The sequence below is a fragment of the Miniopterus schreibersii genome (genome assembly GCF_964146895.1).
Source record: "Miniopterus schreibersii genome assembly, chromosome: 2".
Classification (NCBI taxonomy): Eukaryota; Metazoa; Chordata; class Mammalia; order Chiroptera; family Miniopteridae; genus Miniopterus; species Miniopterus schreibersii.
The window spans coordinates 15,129,250-15,148,407 of NC_138102.1; the positions used below are offsets into that span (position 1 = coordinate 15,129,250).

A 19,158-nucleotide genomic window follows, 5' to 3' on the forward strand; every position below is an offset into this window, starting at 1 on the left:
GGTCCGGACTCTCTTTGTCAGTGGTCTCCCTCTGGACATCAAACCTCGGGAGCTCTATCTGCTTTTCAGACCATTTAAGGTACCTTTTCTATCTTTCAGAAATTGTAAAAGGAAACAAAAAGAGTGTGTATAAGCTTCATGGGGTCTCTTTGGAGGAAGAAATGAAATGTTTGAAAAACTACCTTATAAAGTGATATTTCTAAAAGGTTGGTGAGCAATGGAGATTTAACAGTTCTGTTCTACTTTACAGTCTCTCTTGGGAAAGATGGAGATGGCCTTTTGCCCTCCCAGTAGCTAATCTAGACAAGTCTCTTCTTGCTGATGTGGTTGTGTATCTGTCTCTTCCACATAGAGCAGCTTTGTGTCCTTCCATCAATTGAGGGTGTTCTAGGTACAAATCACCAAAAACATCAATTACTGATTATGTATTTATATTTCAAATACAATAATATAAGTCAAGCCCTATTCCTAGGAGATTATTAGTTGAAATAGTTCTGTTAGTACTATTCTTTGGAGACATAATAGGTTAAATAGGCTTTTATGAATTAGACTAGGAACCTAAAACCATTATTTGTTTTATGGGGAAAATATCCTGTTTCAAATAAAGTAAAACAAAATTTAAAGTGTTGCTTGGTGTGAGCGGACTCTTTCCTGGTGCTTAATGAAATACTTAATGCAGTGTGACTATTGAGATAAAACTACTTTAGAGATACTTAATGTATCTGGGATTGAAAACTTAACAGGAGGTCGGACTAAAGCCGAAATAACCATGCTATCAAGGCAAAACCTTGAAGATTAGCCCTTGGAGGATCGGAGAAGGCTGGGACTGGGCAAATTGTGGGCTGGAGGCCTTGGCCCTTGAGGAGCGAACCTAGAAGTCATGATTAATTCAGGGCCTGTATCTGAGCTCGTCATTGAGGACACGTCAGCCAGCGATGCCAGCTGGGACCACACGATTAGGCAATGGACCCTCTTGATTTTTGGTTAAAGATCCATCCCTGTTGAAGCACGACCCCAGCCAAGACAGGTTGAGGTACAGGATCTAGCTTTTTAGGGAGAGGGAACAGGATGTGACAGCTGAAAACAGCTGTGAGGGAAAGGAAGAGGGAGGGCAAGAGGGCAGCCAGTTAAAAGCAACAAAGATAAAACAGAGCCTAACTTATATGCCAAGAAGGCACCATACAGAGATAATTCCATTCTGACAGCCATCCCCTTAATGCAGTGATTTTCTACCTTTTTCATCTCATGGCACATGTAAATTAATTGCTAAAATTCTGTGGCACACCAAAAAATATATTTTTTTGCCAATCTGACCAAAAAAATAGTTATAATCTTGATTCATTCACACCAGATGGCTTTTGTTGTGTTGGGTGTTGTCACTTTTTTATTTGACAACCTAAGGGAAAAGAGGTTAATGCTTCTGACTAAATAGTCAGGTATTGCATGTCTTAAAATTTCTTGCGACGCCAGTTGAAAATCACTGCCTAATGCAACATAAATGGTGACAGTGCAGAGGAAACAGAAAGCTGAGATGTGATATTAGCTGAGAAGAAGTGGGAAAGAGAAGGTGTTGTAGGAAGAGAGTACCAACTTCATAGGATTTCCTGAGTTTCTTCTGCAGGGTTGTAATTTTTATATCCCTTTTGTTGGATGAGGACATTTTAAGCTATTGATCTTAATGGCAAAATACTGTTGTGTTTATATGTGTGTAGAGAGAGATTCAGCTAGCAAGCCCCTTATATAAATTATCTCATTTAATTCTCATGACAGTCCTTTAAAGTGGGTTGACCTCATTTATTCAAATGAGGAAAATGAAACTTCGAGCAGTTGAATAAATTTTGCTCAAGTATACACACAAAATAAATGCAGAGCAGGGTTTGAACCCAAGCAGTCTGATTCTGCCATCCCTGTCCTGAACTACTGTGTGATACTAATTCTCTTCTTGTGACTTGAGAGCACAGTATATCCCTGCCAGTGGTGGTATACTTGAGTGAAATACCCATTTGTCCTTTGCCGCTGAGGCCTTCAGGGTGTTTTAAACCTCTAGGTTTTTTCAGAGAGAGCACCTTGGAAAAGGGGGAGGCAGGGCTGTGAATCATGACCTCTTTGTCCAGAAGAGCTCAAGGCCTTGGAGGTAAAGTGTTTACAGTAGTTAATTGGTCACATAGTTCTGTGCTGGGAAGATATGAGGATGAATCAATCCCAACATTCTGCCCAGAAATGCTTCCCTAAAGTCAGGGCTCTGCTACATTCCTAACAGCCCTCTTTTAATTAAAGTCCCTGAAGGTTGACCCTAGTCTGCAAATCTGTCTCTAAACTGGTACGTGTGGTGGTCAATCACGTGAAGTGGTGTCTTTCCCCCGTGTCATCCATCAGTGCAAGCCACCAGCTATTGATTATTTTCAGAAATAAACACACTTTGTTGTCTCTATCCTGAAGAGCCAGGGAGGGGTGAAGGGAGGCATTGAAAGGGAGTGTTTCTATCTTCCTGGAGGATGAGCTGGAGTAAAAAGCCAACAGGGCATTTTTTGCATGTCCCAGTCAGAATACTAACATGAAAACTGGCTGTTTCAATAAATAAGCAAAAGAACTCAACAAAATTTAGCATCACTGACTACATAACCTTTCCTGGAATTTTTAAAATTCTGATTAATAAGTTCTACCTAGTGCATTCTTTTTTAAAAAATATTTTTTCAGTTAGAGTTGATGTACAATATTATATTAGCTTCAGGTGTACAACCATGTTGATTAGATATTTAGATAACTTAATGAAGTGATCACCAAAATATAGTGCATTCTTAATGTTTCTTTGTTATTTTATAGCAAATACATGACCAAGTTATTACATACTCTTACCTTCCTATCTTATTAAATTTACCCCTTCCCTCTCCTAGTTCTATAAAACAAAGAGATCTGCTGTACACAGATACACCAATTTTTCTACCATTGCATGATTTCATGGGAAAAAAGGGAAAAGAAACATAAAAAATGCATGAATTTCAGGGGCTTGATTATTTTTTTAGGCCCCAAGTCTGCAAACATAGGCATAGATTCACGTGGGTGTGTGCACGTGTGCCTGTGTGTGTAATGTGCTTTCCTGGTTAATTTAAGAGGCATTTGTGTAAAGGATAAAGGATTTATCTTTACTTGAGAAGATGCCATTTATAATTGCTTTCCTCCCAGTACTCTTTCTTTTTGTGTGTCTAAATTCAGTTCTTTTTTATTTTCAGGGCTATGAGGGTTCTCTTATAAAGCTCACATCTAAGCAGGTAAGAATTTTAAACTTGCATATAAATGATCACTTCTACAATAAGATTGAATTGACTTTCTTCAGGAATGTTGCTAGGGCTCAACATTCTTTATTCCCATTAGGATTTTATTTTGTTGTTGTTGTAGTTCTAAAAATTAGGGTGAGGTTGGTTAGGAATTAGCACAGGAAAATGGTTTGTAATTCCATAGTCTCCAGCCAGGATGTCTGGGACTAGCCCCAAGGAAGGCAAATGTCTTACATACATCCAGCATAGTTTTATTGGGGTTTATTTGTATATTCAAAAGTAATTATTATCCAACTTCACTTTTATTCCCAATTTTTTCCTGTTGTCTTTTTTAATAAGGTTAAACAGGCAGACTTTCACAATCGGTATGAGTGTCTGGTGGTGAAGAATCATGTTCTCTCTCAAACCCCGAATGGAGGTGGTAACCATTGACCCTGGTGGTTCCTACAAGCTTTTTGAAAATTCCAGCTGTATGCTTTTTCCTTCTAATGCTGAACACTCAGCATGCTCACCTCCCAATCACTTTTCAACACTCAATGTTGTATTCTCTGGTTCATCAGGAATAAGCTGTGTTGCAAGTATCCTTTTGGACTGAAAGATATTGAGTCCAAAGGGATTATGACCCCTTTCTCTTTAGTTGGAACAGTATGGTTTATACAACTAATTAATCACAGGACTTTTTAATGGCATCCCTTGGGATTTGCAATGGAAATGTTCATTTTGTAACTTTGATTATGCAGTGAGAGTACAGGATTTTGATGAGTGTGTCATTGTAGTCATTATATTGACTGTACCAGAAGGTTCTCTTTCTACTTTAAAAGATAAAGAAACTAAGGTACATTGAATTCAGTTTAGAAAAGTAGAGTCTCTAGGCCCAAGTTTTCCTCTCTTACCTTGTTCACTGCTGCTCACTTCCCAATCCCTTCTAGATTATTTTTATGATCCTCTAAATCCCCTTGAAGAACCACCCTCACAATCCCTTTGATTCATGTTAGAAATTCTGCTAAACCACTGAGTCATGATTCTCCTGGACTGGCTTTCTTATTCCTACACAAATGCCTGTGGTCATTTCTTTATCTTAGCTCTTCAGTTTGACATCACCCTTGACCCAGAAAAGTAGATACCTCCTGATTTTTTTCCTTCATATTTTTCTTTCTGCAGCCCGTAGGTTTTGTCAGTTTTGACAGTCGCTCAGAAGCAGAAGCTGCAAAGAATGCTTTGAATGTAAGTACTCCTTTAATCACGGGGGTGTTCCTTAGGAGGTGGTGGGAAGTAGCGGAACCTCAAATGGAAGGAATATGACTTCTCAATCTAACAGGAAAGTATTCATTAAGTTAATGAGCCCTCTAAAGAGATTTTTCCTAGAATTGTGGTCAGATGTACAGAGTATCCAGTAACACTTTGCTCTTCTAGCTTTTGCTACAGTGCTCAAAATACCTGATACTGTGAGTCTTATTTTAATTCAGCCCAGTCGTGTCCCATGGTGGTGTACAGCTTAGTTTGGCCATCGTACTCTCAAGGCTAAACCTACGCCAAGAATAGATCAAAATCTTGGCTTTTCCTATTTCATGAGGTTTTATTTTAGGTATGTGGCTTTTTGTTTTTTAAACAGGTCATTGTCATTATCCTAACTGATTAAAAGCTTGCATATATGGCTTTCTGGAAAAACATTGTGCATTGTGATAAAATAAGTGAGAGTAAGCTGTAATTAAATAGATATAGCTGTATTTGGTTTGTAGGCATCTTGTCTGACATATGTTATGAAGCTTTTACCAGTTTTATTTTAGTAAATATTTTTCCCCTTTGGTATGTTGAAAATCAAAACAACTTAAGGGAACCAAGCCTAGAGAAGGTGGAAGGAAGCCAATTTAATTTAGTCCAGATGCTGAGAGCTGATCCTCAGGTGAGGAGTCTCAGTGAAGAGCCTGGCTCCATCCTTCTCCAGGCTGTTGGCCTAAGCAGCTGTGGATGAGGGTTGATTAATGCAGCCAAAAGTGTTTAGGGTGCTTCTTGAAAGGAAAGTGACCACACAACTGATTGCAATCTGGGCGTCATGGTGTGAGCTTCTGTGAACTAGTCACAGGCCTTTTCGTTGCTTTGGTACCTGTAGATTCTCCTGCCAGTTGCTCCTCTAAGCTCCTGGATGCTAAGATAGACCATGCTGAGGAGGGGCTATAGAAAAGACCCAATATCCTGATGACTTGGTGGCCCAGTAGAAAGAGATCGACATAATGGTATCATTGTGACACAAGCTTGAGAGGTTTTTGGGCTTTGAAAAAAATGTATACATTCCCAGAAGAAATAACTTGCTTATTATTGTTGTTTTTTTGGTGGCAACATACAGGAACGTCTTAGGAATCCAAGATTTCCACAGAGCTCAGAATTTTTCCGGATTTGGATGAATGACCTTCTGGTCAGAATAACTTCTTACTTACTCTGTTCCTCTCTCGCAGAAGCAAAGTATATAGTTGAATATTTAGACATAAAAATGATTTCCTGATTTTTGCATTGCATACAACCAGAATTTTCTCAAAAAAAAAAATTTAAACTAAAAAAGTATCCACAATTTCTGTTTAAGCAGTGTTTTCTTTCATTCTAACCAGGTGACATCTTTCTAAACTCAGAAATACTCTGGTTCCTTTGAAGCTATGTTAGATGAAGTTTTCACCAGGTTCTTTTCATTGTTTTTATAAAGGAAGTAACAGCAGTTGAAACTTGTTCACAGAATGTACTCTGCATTACCTTACTTTATCTTTGCTGTGCATGTAAAGATGTCACTGACTTTCTGTCTGAAGAACAGTAGGCTCTTATAGTTAGTTACCTCTCTCCTCTGATGAACGCAATATTCGCTTACGAGCTAGGTTATTAAATGGTCAGTCATAAGCTGTGATTTCTTGCCTTACTAAGCAAAGTATAGCAATATAATTTCAAATTTTCTTGGTGCCTGCGGGTTATATCATTACAAATATCAGGTATTAAGCTATGCTACAACATAATTATAGAGGTGTTTAAGCCCATCCCTGTGCCATATGGCCCCAGATCACTGGGCTTTCTTGTCCTGAGGTCTGGTTTTAGGTTCTTCTTGTGCTCTGCTCTTCCTTTTTCACTGTCAGCAAGCCTTCCTTTAGCAGCATCCTCTCTCTTAATCATTAATTGTTTGTTGCTCATGTATTAATTATTTGAGAAGAACTCCAAGTAAAGCAGATTTAATTCTGTCCTATTCTGTGGATTTAAGAGTAACTGTTAATATTTACCTGAGGAGTATTGAACCTGAGCTTTCTTCTCCTCAGAGGCTGACTTGTGAGTATAAGGGCATTTATTGAGCTCCTAGTTGATCTCTTTCTCAGTGTTTTTAACTTTTATGCATACAGTATCAGAGGTCTTTGTACCTTAGAAATCATCCTGTTGTTATAGTTGGGGGAACTGAGATCTAGAGACAATGGCTGCTAGAAGTAGAAGTAGGCCTCTTGCATCTTAATCCTGGTGACAGTGACAGACTGTTTAATTCATGCTGTCCAGGACAAATGGCCATGGTCAAGCTTGATGTGTGGCTGTGGAGCAAGACGACCACTTCTCTCTGCAGGGAGATTGGGCTATTTTAGGATAATATACTTTATCATGAAGCTGACATATCTTCTCTATGGCCCAATATATTATGCTTTTATTTAGGGTCATCTTTTCTAATTAGTGAATTAAAAACATATGATGCTCATATTATGAAATTTCATATTATGAAATTTTCTCCTTGTATCATTTGTCTAGGCAGTTCTCTTAAAAGATTTTTCTCACATTTCTTTGGGGAAAGTTTCATTTTGTAATGTTTTGTTTGATTCTACTACTGAGAAACTTAAACCTCAATTCAGTAAGTCCCTCTATATAAAATAGTTCATAGTGTTATGAACCACTTCTCCATGTTGGGAGCTTCTCTTCTTGTTGTTATTTCTGTCTTGATTATTCTCTGGTTCAGTTATTAGTATTAATATTCTTTTCCCATAATTGATTGTTAAATCCATTTATTTTCTTCCATTTCTGGATTATGCTTCAGTCAATTTGATAATTTTATGGAAAAGATCAGATTGAATTGAGTGGTAACATTGAACTTTTATCAGGGGATGAATCCTATCTTCTAAATTAAATACAGTATATCTTGTTTTTATGGCAAAAACTCCCACATTAAGCTAAAAATAACCCAAACCCAGACTTCCCTTCAGGTTATCTGTGTTCCCATTAATCCCCATGATTAGAAACCCCATTCATTTTTTAAACTGGCAGCAAAGTATCTGACCTATTCGTCACCCTCCAGACACATTTGTAATTTCTGTACAGGCAGTTTTCCATTTTCCATGCTAATGGAAAGGGGAGCTGATAGCCTAAAGTATCTAATTATTTTTAGGATTTGTTTATAATTTGGGGATGTAAATCAAATACAGTATACTGAGAGTTAACCTGGTGAGTAAAAATTTGATTTGTGGAAATTTTAAGAAGAAACGCAGGAAGCAGGGCAGAAGTGAGATTAAGCCATCTCTGGCTCTTCCTTCCAATTGTGAAGGCTCCAATATTGCTGTTGCTGCCTAGCTGAAATCATGTCTTAATAATAAGAATGATTAGTAGTTAGCACTTCAGATCAAGAGGCTCCTCCTGCTCCTTGCTTTGTGTACAGTTCCGTAAAAGGCATTGTCTTATGCCGGTGCCTGGGAATCGCTCATCTGAAGTACTTTAAAAGATTGTGTGTGGACTCTTGAGTATACATGTAAATTTGTTTGCTATCTCTCCTCTTCTAATTTTAAGTAGTTGTTATGGAGAGTAGGTTTTATATTAGGACTAGAGAAGTCTGATATTATCAAACTATGTATTGCAAATTGCCTTAAGTAAACATTGCTTAGGCTAGCAATAATTTGCTTTACTCTCAAACTAGACTCATTGATCTAAGTGCAATTTTTTAACCTTTTCCATCTCATGGCACATATAAACTAATTACTGAAATTCTGCAGCACACCAAAAAATATATTTTTTTGCCAATTTGACCAAAAAAGGTTTAATTTTGATTCATTCACGCTGGATGGCTATTGTTGTGTTGGCAGTTGTCATTTTTATATTTGACAAACTAAAGGAAAAGAGGTCAGTGCCCCTGATCTAAAAATCAGGAATTGCATGTTTTAAAAATTCTTGCGGCACACCAGTGTGCCACAGGACACCAGTGGAAAATCCCTGATCTGAGTGATTTCTAATTGTCGTTGCACTCACATACTACATAATTTGCCCTTCTTTAATTTTTTTTACATTTTTCACTTAAAGTTGACATTCAATATTATATTAGTTTTAGGTGTACAGCATAGTAGTTAGATATTTATATAATTTATGAAGTGATCCCCTGATAAGTCTAATACCCACCTGACACTATACATAGTTATTACAATATATAGTTTGCCCATTTAAAGTGTACAATTCAGATTTTTTTGGTATGCTATATTATTTTTAGTTGTGAGGAAACATAACAAAATTTACCATTCTAATGGTTTTTACGTTTACAATTCATTGACATTAATTACATTTGCCATGTTGTACAACCATCACCACTATCTATTTACAAAACTTTTTCATCACCCCAAACAGAAACTCTGTAACCATTATGTAATACATCTCCATTTTTCCTTTCCTCTGGCCCCTGGTAACCATTTAATCTATTTTCTGTCTTTGTTAATTTGCCTCTTAAAGATACTGAAATATTTGTCCTTTTGTATCTGGCTTCTTTCACTTAGCATAATGTTTTCAAGATTCATCCATGTTGTAGAATGTATCAAGACGTCATTCCTTTTTTGGCTCAGTAATATTTCATTGTATGGACATATACCACATTTGGTTTACCCATTCATCTGTTTTGATGAACATCAGAGGTGGTTTCCTCCTGCTGGCTATTGTGAGTAATGTGTCAGTGAACATTGGTGTACAAGTAGCTGTTTCACTAGGGACAATTCCTTTGGGTATATACTTATGGGAATGCTGAGTCATATGGTAATTGTATTTTTAACTTTTTAGGATCCTTCAAATCTTCCCCTGGTGGCTGCACCATTTTGTAGTCACACCAGCTAAGTTATGAGGGTTTCAATTTTTCCATATCCTCACCAATACTTGTTATTTTCTGTTTGTTTTTTTAAAATTATAACCAATCTAGTAGGTGTGAAGTGATCATTGGGTTCTTGATAAATACTTATGACCAGTTTTAGTAGTGGATTTGGATTCTTCTGGTATCTCATGTGACTTAAAATGTTACTAAAAAAAAGAAACATTTCTTTTCTGTGATGGCAGGTCTAATTAATGGAACTGTTACCCTTCAGTAATTTACCTGTTAATAAGATAAGGGAAGAGAAAACCCAACCCAACCATTGGATGATTCTTTTAATAAGACAAGACTTGCATGCTGTATATAAAAGAACACAAAACATAAGACATTAGAGAAAGGTATTTTCTCAAGGTCTGTATAAGCTTTGGAATAAAGAGATGAAAGCAGTTGGTTTTGAGGAGGAAAAAGGCAACAGCCATTCAGACTTCCAGTGCAAAGCAGCCTTAATAATAAGTGGAAAGTGAAGAGGAATTGAGGATATATAGTTTTAAATTATCTCTTGATTATTAGAGAAATTTATTGATTCAGCAGTGTGCAGGGTAAAAATAAATTTTAGAAAAATCTTTATTAGTAAGAGAGCACGTTGAAAAGGTACTTGATAGTGCCACATGTTGAAAAAACAACTGATATAATCAGAAAAACTTACCTTTTTCATTTCCGTAAATTCCTAGCACTGAAGCAAACACTACAGTTATTTGTATCACACTGATTCCAGTTTTTTATGTAGTTTCAGTGTTGTTGTTTTTTAAATATATCTTTATTGATTTCAGAGAGAGGAAAGGAGAGGGAGAGAGAGAGAAACATCAATGAGAGAGTCATTGATCAAGCCCGCAACCTGGGCATGTGCCCTGACCGGGAATCAAACCTCGATCGCCTGGATCCCAGGTCGACACTCAACCGCTGAGCCACGCCCGGCCAGGCTGTAGTTTCAGTTTTGTTGAGTAGGTTGAGTTCTTCAACCACCGAGTTTCTAAACAGTTGGGATGATTAATTCATTATTCCTGTACAAGGTTCCTCATCTGTGAAATAGGGGTATTGTTCATTTCCAAAGGTGTTAAAGGGAAACCACCCAGCAGAAACACTTGTAAATGCTGTAAATATGAACCTGTACCATGAATATACTTTCTTAGTCCAAAGATACAGCCATAAAGTTCTGGTACAAACTCTTGAATACAAAGGGACACCAGGGCAGAAACAGGTACTGGCCACACAAAGACATTTGGCTTCAGTTTGACAGAATCCTGGACAACAGTCTCTGTTTCCTGTATCACAGGTTTTCCTGACAGGTTGTGCAAGTTAGGACTTTTGATCTTAATATTTGTACAGCTTGTGAGTTAGGTGAAGTATTTCCACTAAACAAAATTTTTTCGCAAACACAAGCATCCAGATGGCCTACCTCAACTCTCCCCTCACCAGGCACCGTGTCAGTATGTTTCTTATCAGTTTTAAAAATTTCTCCCTAAATTTCTCTTAGCCTGTTGCTCAGAGTGGTTGAAGAGGCCTAATTAATGTGATCCCAGCTGGGACTTTTGGATGGGAAATATGCAGGGCTGCCAGATGAGATCATGAGTCTGATCTAGTGTTTATCTGTTAAATCTGCTTACAACTGCTTACTCTTGACTTGCAGAGTTTTAAGGCAGCTATTTGACGTCACCGGGTTGGGGGCTGTGCCTGTGCTAGCATAGTGGCGCCATGATGCAGGGTTTTCAGACTTTTTCTCAGTGACTGCATACACTTTAGGGCTTGACAAACAGTTCAGTGCAGCTTGAAATAGGCTCCCCCCCCCCCCCCCCCCCCCCCCGTGCTCTGCTCTCTTTGTGATGGTCTTGCATTTTTGGTTTGTTATAAAACCTCCTTAGGAATGGTGTAGGACATAATTTAAAAGTTGAATGTGAGGTATTTGCTAAATTTCTAACTAGTGTCTTTGCCCTAAGAAAAGGAGGTTATTTAAACCTGTTAAACATCCACATAGGAAACTGTAAGACACAATGTTAGTAAAAGAAGTCCTAAGGAAGTTTGGAGAAGGGAAAGTAGCCAGAAATGTTAGCATCATCCTTTCCCCAAGGAAATGGGCAGGAAAAACCACACAAACTGGTGTGTATTCCAGTCACAAGTATATGTGGAAATCTCAAGTTTGCCCAGCTCTTCTCTAGGTAAAGTAGTTCATCAAATATTACATGGCTGTGAGAAACCCCTTAGACTTTGCATTGTTCCTTTTTGAAGATCTACTTGTTTAAACTTAGCTAGATTCCCTTTTTAAAATGCTATCTCATATTGACCTTGCCCTTTCTCCATGGTTCTTCAGGTATTTCAGAAATGCTGAGAATCTATTTACCCCTATTGTAAGTGAAAGTTGAAAGTGTAGTTAGTGTTTGTGGAGCATGAAGTGCAAAGAATGAGTTATATGCTAGAATTCCTTTTGCTAAGAAGCCAAGCCAGTTCTTAAAACCAGAGATCTCCACTCTCTAGGCCATCCACAGTACTGATTACTCTGCAGCGTAGCACATTTTAGCCCCTTAAAATCACTGTCTTTGTTGTAAAATCATTGTTTTACTTTTTACTGAATGATCATACCATCATTATGACTAGGGGCTAGAGAGCTCCCTCCCACATTGGCTTTAATGTTTCTGATTACTTGGATTTGAACTTTTGATCCACAAAGCTGAAACTCTATCTAACTCTGTAATTGGAATGAATTAGAACATTTTAAAGTCTTGGGGAGTGAGGGTGGGACTTGTCCCCCTTAAAGAGGAATAGGGTGTTTTGAGAGGACATATGTTAATTATTGTACTCTTATTTCCTTACAAGTATATACAATATGAGGTATTTTCTTAATTTATACTTAAATGTAAATTTTTCTTGTTGTTTTAATAGATATTTAATAAATATTACATGGAAACATATAAAAGCTTTAAATGAGAGAACCACTAATAGTGAAGGATTTTTTTAATATGTAAAAAAGTAAGGAAGAAGAAATAGAATAAATGCTTCTATAATATAAAAAATATATATCTAATGCATTGTAAATACGGGAAAAGGAGGGATAAGAAATAAAACAATTCTAGTGAACATGATATAACTAATCTAGAATCTTAAAAATAATAAAGTTTGTCTTAAAAGGCTAATATTTATAGAATATAAACCATGAGATATATTTTTAAGACTAAAATTCATTTTGTAAAAATGTGATAAGTTTCAGTAGAGAACATTTTGAAAAGTTACGTGGTACCTTGAGTAACCTGGACAGTGCGTAAAAGGACATGAGTTTTGTTTTCTAGCCATTATAGGGCAAGTCAGTTTTAAAGATTAATGTTTTAAATCAAAAGGTCCACATAATTTCCCCAGAAAATGTGGTTGAGTAGAAAATATCTGGTGAAAACTCATAACTAATGGTTCTCTTGTAATCATTTAATTAATTTTATTCTTTAGAGTAAATAGATGAATAAATACACAGAACTTAGAGTAAATCTGGAGATATGGGAAATAAAATAAGTTTAAAAGGAAAGGCATTCATATCACATTCTCAAGCAGAAATTTTATAACAAAGGAGCAAAAACAGGGAAAGTATAAAACTGTTTCTATACTTTCAAAAATTAAAATTAAAATTCAGACACTATTACAGTGTAATTTTTTATAGAATTTTGGTATTCCGTTAGATGGCCAATGTAATGTACAAATAAAGGACCATTGAATAGAAGGTAGAAACGACTGTTCAAGGTTCCAGATACTGGATACACCTCAGTGTAAAAAAAACAGGTTAAGAGGATCAAATTAATGATATAAGCATTTTAAAGTTATTAGCACTCAGTAAATGGTAAAAATTCTGATAATTGGTGGTGATGATGACTTTCACAAAGGACTGGTTTTTATTCCTAAATCCCATTTCCTACAGATTGATTATATGTAAAAATATAGGGAATCCCAAATTCCACTGGGTTCCAAGTACTTCTAAACATTGATTTGTATTATAATGTTATTAATGGTAAACTGATTAATCATTTCTTCCTTGGAGGTTTTTGGTGAGACAAAGTTATAAATGTCCTTCATATTCTCAAGCCTTCAAAATATTGTAAGCCCAGCAAACATTCCTGCATCTCTCTTTTAATCTGTCAAGCTAATCATGCTTCTGCCTTTCTCCATTTTAGGTTCCATTTGAATCTGTTTAAAACCAAAGGCTCCTCCATCCATTCTGTATAAACTGTTTTATTTATCAGCCAGTGAGATTCCTTAGAATTTATTGTCTAAACAAGCTTTTTTGTAGAGAGGGAGAAATTCAGCCTCAACTTTGTAAGTGGCCTAGAGGTGATGTATTAGAGTAGAGGAAGAATACTGATTGAAGTTGCTCAGAGGTGAGATCCGTTTTGACTCACTTTGTTTTGGCTCCTTGTGAAGCACAGGAAGTACTTTGTAGTGAACTTCCAAAGTTTAAACATCACTGTTTACATTCTTTTCAAATAACTTGTATGTAAGCCCCAAATTTTTGTTTGGAAAGAGCTTGCAAGCCATTTGATGGTCTGTGCTAGAGTTTTTTAAAAATAGGTTTAGGGAACAAATGCTGTCCTCTTTCCTTATTTCTATATATTTAATGCATTCATCAGAGAACAGATTTCCTGCCCATGGGTTGATTTGTCTGTAGTGATGTTAATAAATGACTTTGAGGGCCAAATAAATAACTTCTTGGTGTATTTGGCACTCATTTTTATATCCAGTAAAGTTGAGGATATAAAGCCATTGACTTCTAAAAATACTTAATTTTTCAAATGTAATAGTCTTTTCTTTCTAAAGAATTGCCATTATCCTGTTATGCAGATAAAAATCAATAACTAGAATAGACATGTTTTTTACTTCCTCTTGGCATTCTACTTAAGGCTAACTTTAATATTAAGATTTGACATTAAGATTACCTAAACTCGATTATACACACACAAGTGTGCTCCCACACTGAATTCCACTGGGTTCTGTTGGGAGGAGGGGCATTCAGTACTGGAGTACTGGAAAGCAGAAACAGGGCTGTTAAAATATACTTGGATGCTTATTGTGGGCTGTGTCTGACCTGTAAATGAAGTCTTTTCAAAATGGTTTTGGAAAGTTTAGGCAACTGTCTTTTTTCATTTGTAGCGTCTGTTTATATCAGCACTGTTTTTTCTCTCCTCTCCCGTATCTTTTTCTCTCCTACACCAGTCACTAATAAAGACTCCAAGTAAACTTTGTAAAATGATCCTTAAAGCATATACAGAAATTTAAGATGGGTCCTCAGATGACCTAACAAACACTAAAAGCTCCAAGAGGAGTGAGTTAAATGAACTTTCTTAGCCTGTCTACCTCACAAGTGTTTCTGCATAGACACAGAAACACTTGGTTTTATAATAGAGACTTTATATTGCACAGTGTTAATCATTCAGCATATCTCAGAGTTCATTTAGTATTTTTACACGTACATACATCATCCATTGTCTTATTTTGCCTGGCATGCGTCTAATATGTGTTGAATAAAGAAGGTCACTGTCCTTACAATCATTAGAAGATTAGTGTACAGTTATGTATTATTAGTCTTTGCCTTGAAGTGCCAGCACCATTCTTGAAACTTAAGTTTAAATGTCAGTAATCTTCCCTTTTATTTTAAAAGGATTTGTCTTGTCAGCTCTGAATGAGCTGTTGGATATGTAATTAGTAAGTATCTCAAAACTCATTCCTTCCCAGTTTAATCTTGAGTTTTGTACATTGCACAAAGCTGTATGAGCACATGGGTGGCATTTATGAATGAAAGTGATGTTCTCAATTTTGCCATCACTAGGAAAAGAGATTTATGTTATTTTTGTTACTGTAATTGATAATACACACCCTTGCCTTTTAATCAGATATGCTATGTGACTAAAGGTGTATATTTTCTAGACTGCTTTGATTTAGAATATAGACTATGGCTAAGAATAGGATTGTGATTTCTTTTGTTTGTTAGTTTTATTGCTTAGTTTTCTTTTTCCCTCTTTGTTGATTTCCCAAGTAAGTGAAGTTAACCACAAAAATTCTGAGGTTTCTCTGGTGCCCAGTGGAGTGACAGACATCACATAGAATGTCATGGGTCAACATTAAGCAGATGTGGACCATCAAAAGTTGTTTTGTAGGTTTGTCCCATATCACCCAAAGAGCGTCTTAGGGTCAAAGCTGAACAAAATGAAGACTATTGCCTAGGAACTACTTCCTTTTAAGCTTTCATGTGAGAGCCATTTGTTTGAGTGCCTTTTTTCAGCAGGTGCAGGAGTAAAAGGCAGGCATGCAGTTTCCACCTTTTTCCCCGAGAAGTGGAGTGCTTATGGTACGTTCATTGTCCAATAATGAGACCTGAGAGAGGTCATGAGGACTATACAGTGAAGGGACTGCTGGCAGCACCAGCCACATTTGGTACTTGTGTGTTAAGGATTCCAAGGGATGCCTTTGTCCCTACCAGAACTGTTGACCCCTGTTTACCTTCCACGTCCTCAGAATAAAAATGTTAACATCAGGATTCTTGAATGAAAGAATACCAAATGCACTCTGGCCTGTTTCTTTCCACAAAATATTATCTATTTCAGAGTATCACTAAAATATTGCTTTGATGGGTAACTGACCATGCTTCAAGTAGAGACATCCCATCCCCTTCCTAACATTGTCAGGACCCAGGTCTTTGAATCATCCTCTTCAAGACAGCTTGAGAACATGGTCGCAGAAGTTCAAATAATCATGCCCTCACAACCCTTTGGAAAATAAACTCTGTTTGACTCCTCTTCTGTTGACATGTTAAAGATTGAGTTTATAGCTGCTTCAAAGCCCCTGTCAGGACTTTATAGTCATCCTATACAAAGCAGATTCTCCTGGGGCATGGCTATGTACACAGGGGGTGGCTGGCAAACAAAAAGTATGCTTTAGTGAAAGAGAAATAAATTTAGCTGGGGTGGATGGTCAAGTCAACTGAAGACCCAGATACTCTGAAGTACTTCTCCCTATTTCTCCTACAAAATGGATGCAGTCCTGCAGTTACCAGCCAGTCCCCCTAAGAGCTACTCAGGCTGCCAATCAGTAGAAGTGGGTGAGAGAAGCAGGACAAGCATCAGCTCCCTGTGGGGCAAATGAAACCAGGTGGATTTAATAATAAAAGGATTGTCTGAAACTACATAGCACCAGCTCAGACAGCAGCGCGGGTGTCCCACTGCTTCAGCAATCCTAGGGATTCTCAGAGGTGAGTGTGAATCTCATCCTTCTCTTTCACAAGTGGTAGAAGCACCTTTCCAGAAAATCCAAAGGAGAAAACACCCCTATTGGTTCATGTTTAGGAAGCAGCTCCTTGGCTGATAAGCACTGGACCACAGTAGTGCTCATCACATGATGACCTTAATCTAACCATTGACAAAAAGAGCTCATTTTTTTTCTTATAGTCAACCTATGAGGTATGGACTGTTACCATTTCTAGTTTATAGCTGAGGATACTGAGGCACAGGAAGGTTAAATAACATGCCCAAGATTAACAATGGAGGTAGATTTGAATGCAGGCAGGCCAACTCCAAAGCCCACACTTGTAATTGCCACAACTTAAACTTCTCACTTGGGGGGAGCTTCTCAAAATTGGTTGTGACCTTGGGTTGGGGTTTCTCCTTTGTAATCATCACTATAATTAACTATAGCTGATGGTACTTCTGGGGAACCAGTTTTCTTGCTTGCCTTCACCAATAAGTGGAAGGGAATCCACCCAAACCACCTCCTAGTTGTTTTCCTAGGCCTTCTGGATTTGGGGGACAGAAATAAGATTTTCATCATTTTGTTGTTGAGGCAGATATCTTAACCACTTTGTAGGTTTTACCATAGGAGTCTGGCTTGGTGGTGAGAGGGTGTCAATTTGAGTGCTAACTTTTGTTCACACAAAAGTGAAGCCAAGGCTAAACTATTTTAGGAAGTGGCCTAGTCACTGGGAAATACTGTTAAAGTCCTTTTATTCCAGACCCAAGATGGCTAATGAAAGATAACTGGGTTTTCGATTGTGGCCAAGCTGATTCTATTACTACACTCGGAGACGTGAACTTGTTACAAAATATTATCGGAGGAGAAACTACTACATAGGCTTGAAGTCGAGGATAAACCTCCGGAGACATTCTAGACTAGACATGGACGTGCATTTCTGTCAGGAAAACTTTCAGAGCAGGATAAAATTTCATTGTGTTTTATGGAACATCTGGTTTAGAAACAAAATTACACTTTGTTTTAAATTCAAGGTTCTCAAAACAAGGGGATGGATACAAGGCATAGAGAAACCTAATGCTTCCTGGAAGACTGTTAAATTAGACAGTGGAGCAAGGAACTGTACCTGGACTTATAGCCCAGCTTCAACCCATATGGACACATATACCCACAGAGAGCTCTTGAACAAGGGGTCTCTTAAAGCATAATCTAGATATATTACCAATGGAGAGGGACACGTTTTTTTCGAAGGACTACTTAGGCAAGGAGGACAGTGAGTAAGTAAATTATTCTAAGGTAAATCCAAGGCAAGGACTTGGAGGTAGTTGGATTAAAAAAAAGAACAAGGCATAATTGGTCTGATAGTTTCTCAATGGGCAGTGACCCAGCAGCACAGTCTGTTGTATTAACAACAGTCCTGATGTTTCTGCAAGCAATGTCCTTATTTAGGAAAAGTATGAAATACCGTTTACATCTGATGGATTCTTCTCCTCACTTGTTCATTCCTGGTTGGAACTCATGTCTACCTAAATTTCAGCACAGTGGAACTGAACAATGACCTCTATTATTATCTGAAAATAATGTAGTCTTTGTAAAATAACAAACTTCACAGAACTGTCACGTACACACACACACTCTCTCTCTCTCTCTCTCTCTCTCTCTCTCACACAGGAATCGGAAAATTGAATTCTGGATTTTCCCAGTTAACTGAATTTAGCTGGATTGCTTGACTTTTCTGGATCTTCATGTCTTTATGTTGGGAAGTCTGTTGGCATTTTGGATGAGATCATTTTTACATTGTATAGGACTGTCCTGCTCGTTGTAGGACTTGAACATCCTTGCCTGCCCACTGAATGCCAGTATGGTCCTCAGTCATGTAACAGCCCCCAAACACCCTCACTCATTTCCAAATGTCCCTAAGAAGTGGAGGGGCAGGGGCAGTGAGGACAGTACCCGTGGTTGAAAACTACTAGGTTAGAAGGTCCCAAAATTTCAATAAAATTCTGTGAATTTCATGCTTTATGTAGATAACCCTCTACTACTTAGCATCAGAGAACCTATTTCTCTACCAGCTTCCCACTTCTGTCATATTTACTCACAGGTAGTTTTGTGTTCTTTTAAAAAAGATTTGGGTATTACAAGTTTTCACTTGTGATACAATGATATGTTTATAAATGGTAGAAGGTTTCTACTTATTCATTTTTAGGAATAGGATTGAGTTGGGAGAAATATTTGAAATGGCAGTACTGACCACCCCCCATTTCTTTTCCTCCTGTCATCTTCTCTGCTTGTAATGTATAACATGCAGCTCTTCTTTCACTTTCCTCCACACTGATCTTTGAATGAGTCCCATCCACTCCACTGCAACAGAGTTAGATTACCCAGATTCAGGTTTCTATTTGGCATGTCATTGAGTCATTTTAAGGTTCCAACTGAATGTAACAATTGTTTTCAGACTCCTAGGGAAACTTCTGCATATACCTTGCCTGGAGTCTGTTTCTAATTTGATTGAATGTTTTATGCTGCCTGTAGAAGAGAAAGCTGACAGTACTCAGA

At 37.4% G+C, this 19,158-nt stretch overlaps 2 protein-coding genes across 6 annotated transcripts in view; one reads left to right on the forward strand and one right to left on the reverse strand.

The window, feature by feature from the left end:
- RBPMS (RNA binding protein, mRNA processing factor) overlaps positions 1–19,158 on the forward strand; it is a 159,957-nt gene that overhangs the window by 69,813 nt on the left and 70,986 nt on the right. For all 5 annotated transcript variants that reach the window (XM_081129430.1, XM_081129431.1, XM_081129429.1 and 2 more), the window contains 3 exons: positions 2–79; positions 3,231–3,269; positions 4,437–4,499. In XM_081129430.1, coding sequence (XP_080985556.1) covers positions 2–79; positions 3,231–3,269; positions 4,437–4,499 — 180 coding nt within the window. The remainder of the gene's footprint in view (position 1; positions 80–3,230; positions 3,270–4,436; positions 4,500–19,158) is intronic.
- The window catches only part of GTF2E2 (general transcription factor IIE subunit 2), a 146,664-nt gene continuing 127,874 nt past the window's right edge, over positions 369–19,158 (reverse strand). Inside the window, exon 9 of the mRNA XM_081129426.1 lies at positions 369–387. The gene's annotated coding sequence lies outside the window, so the exon portion shown is untranslated. The remainder of the gene's footprint in view (positions 388–19,158) is intronic.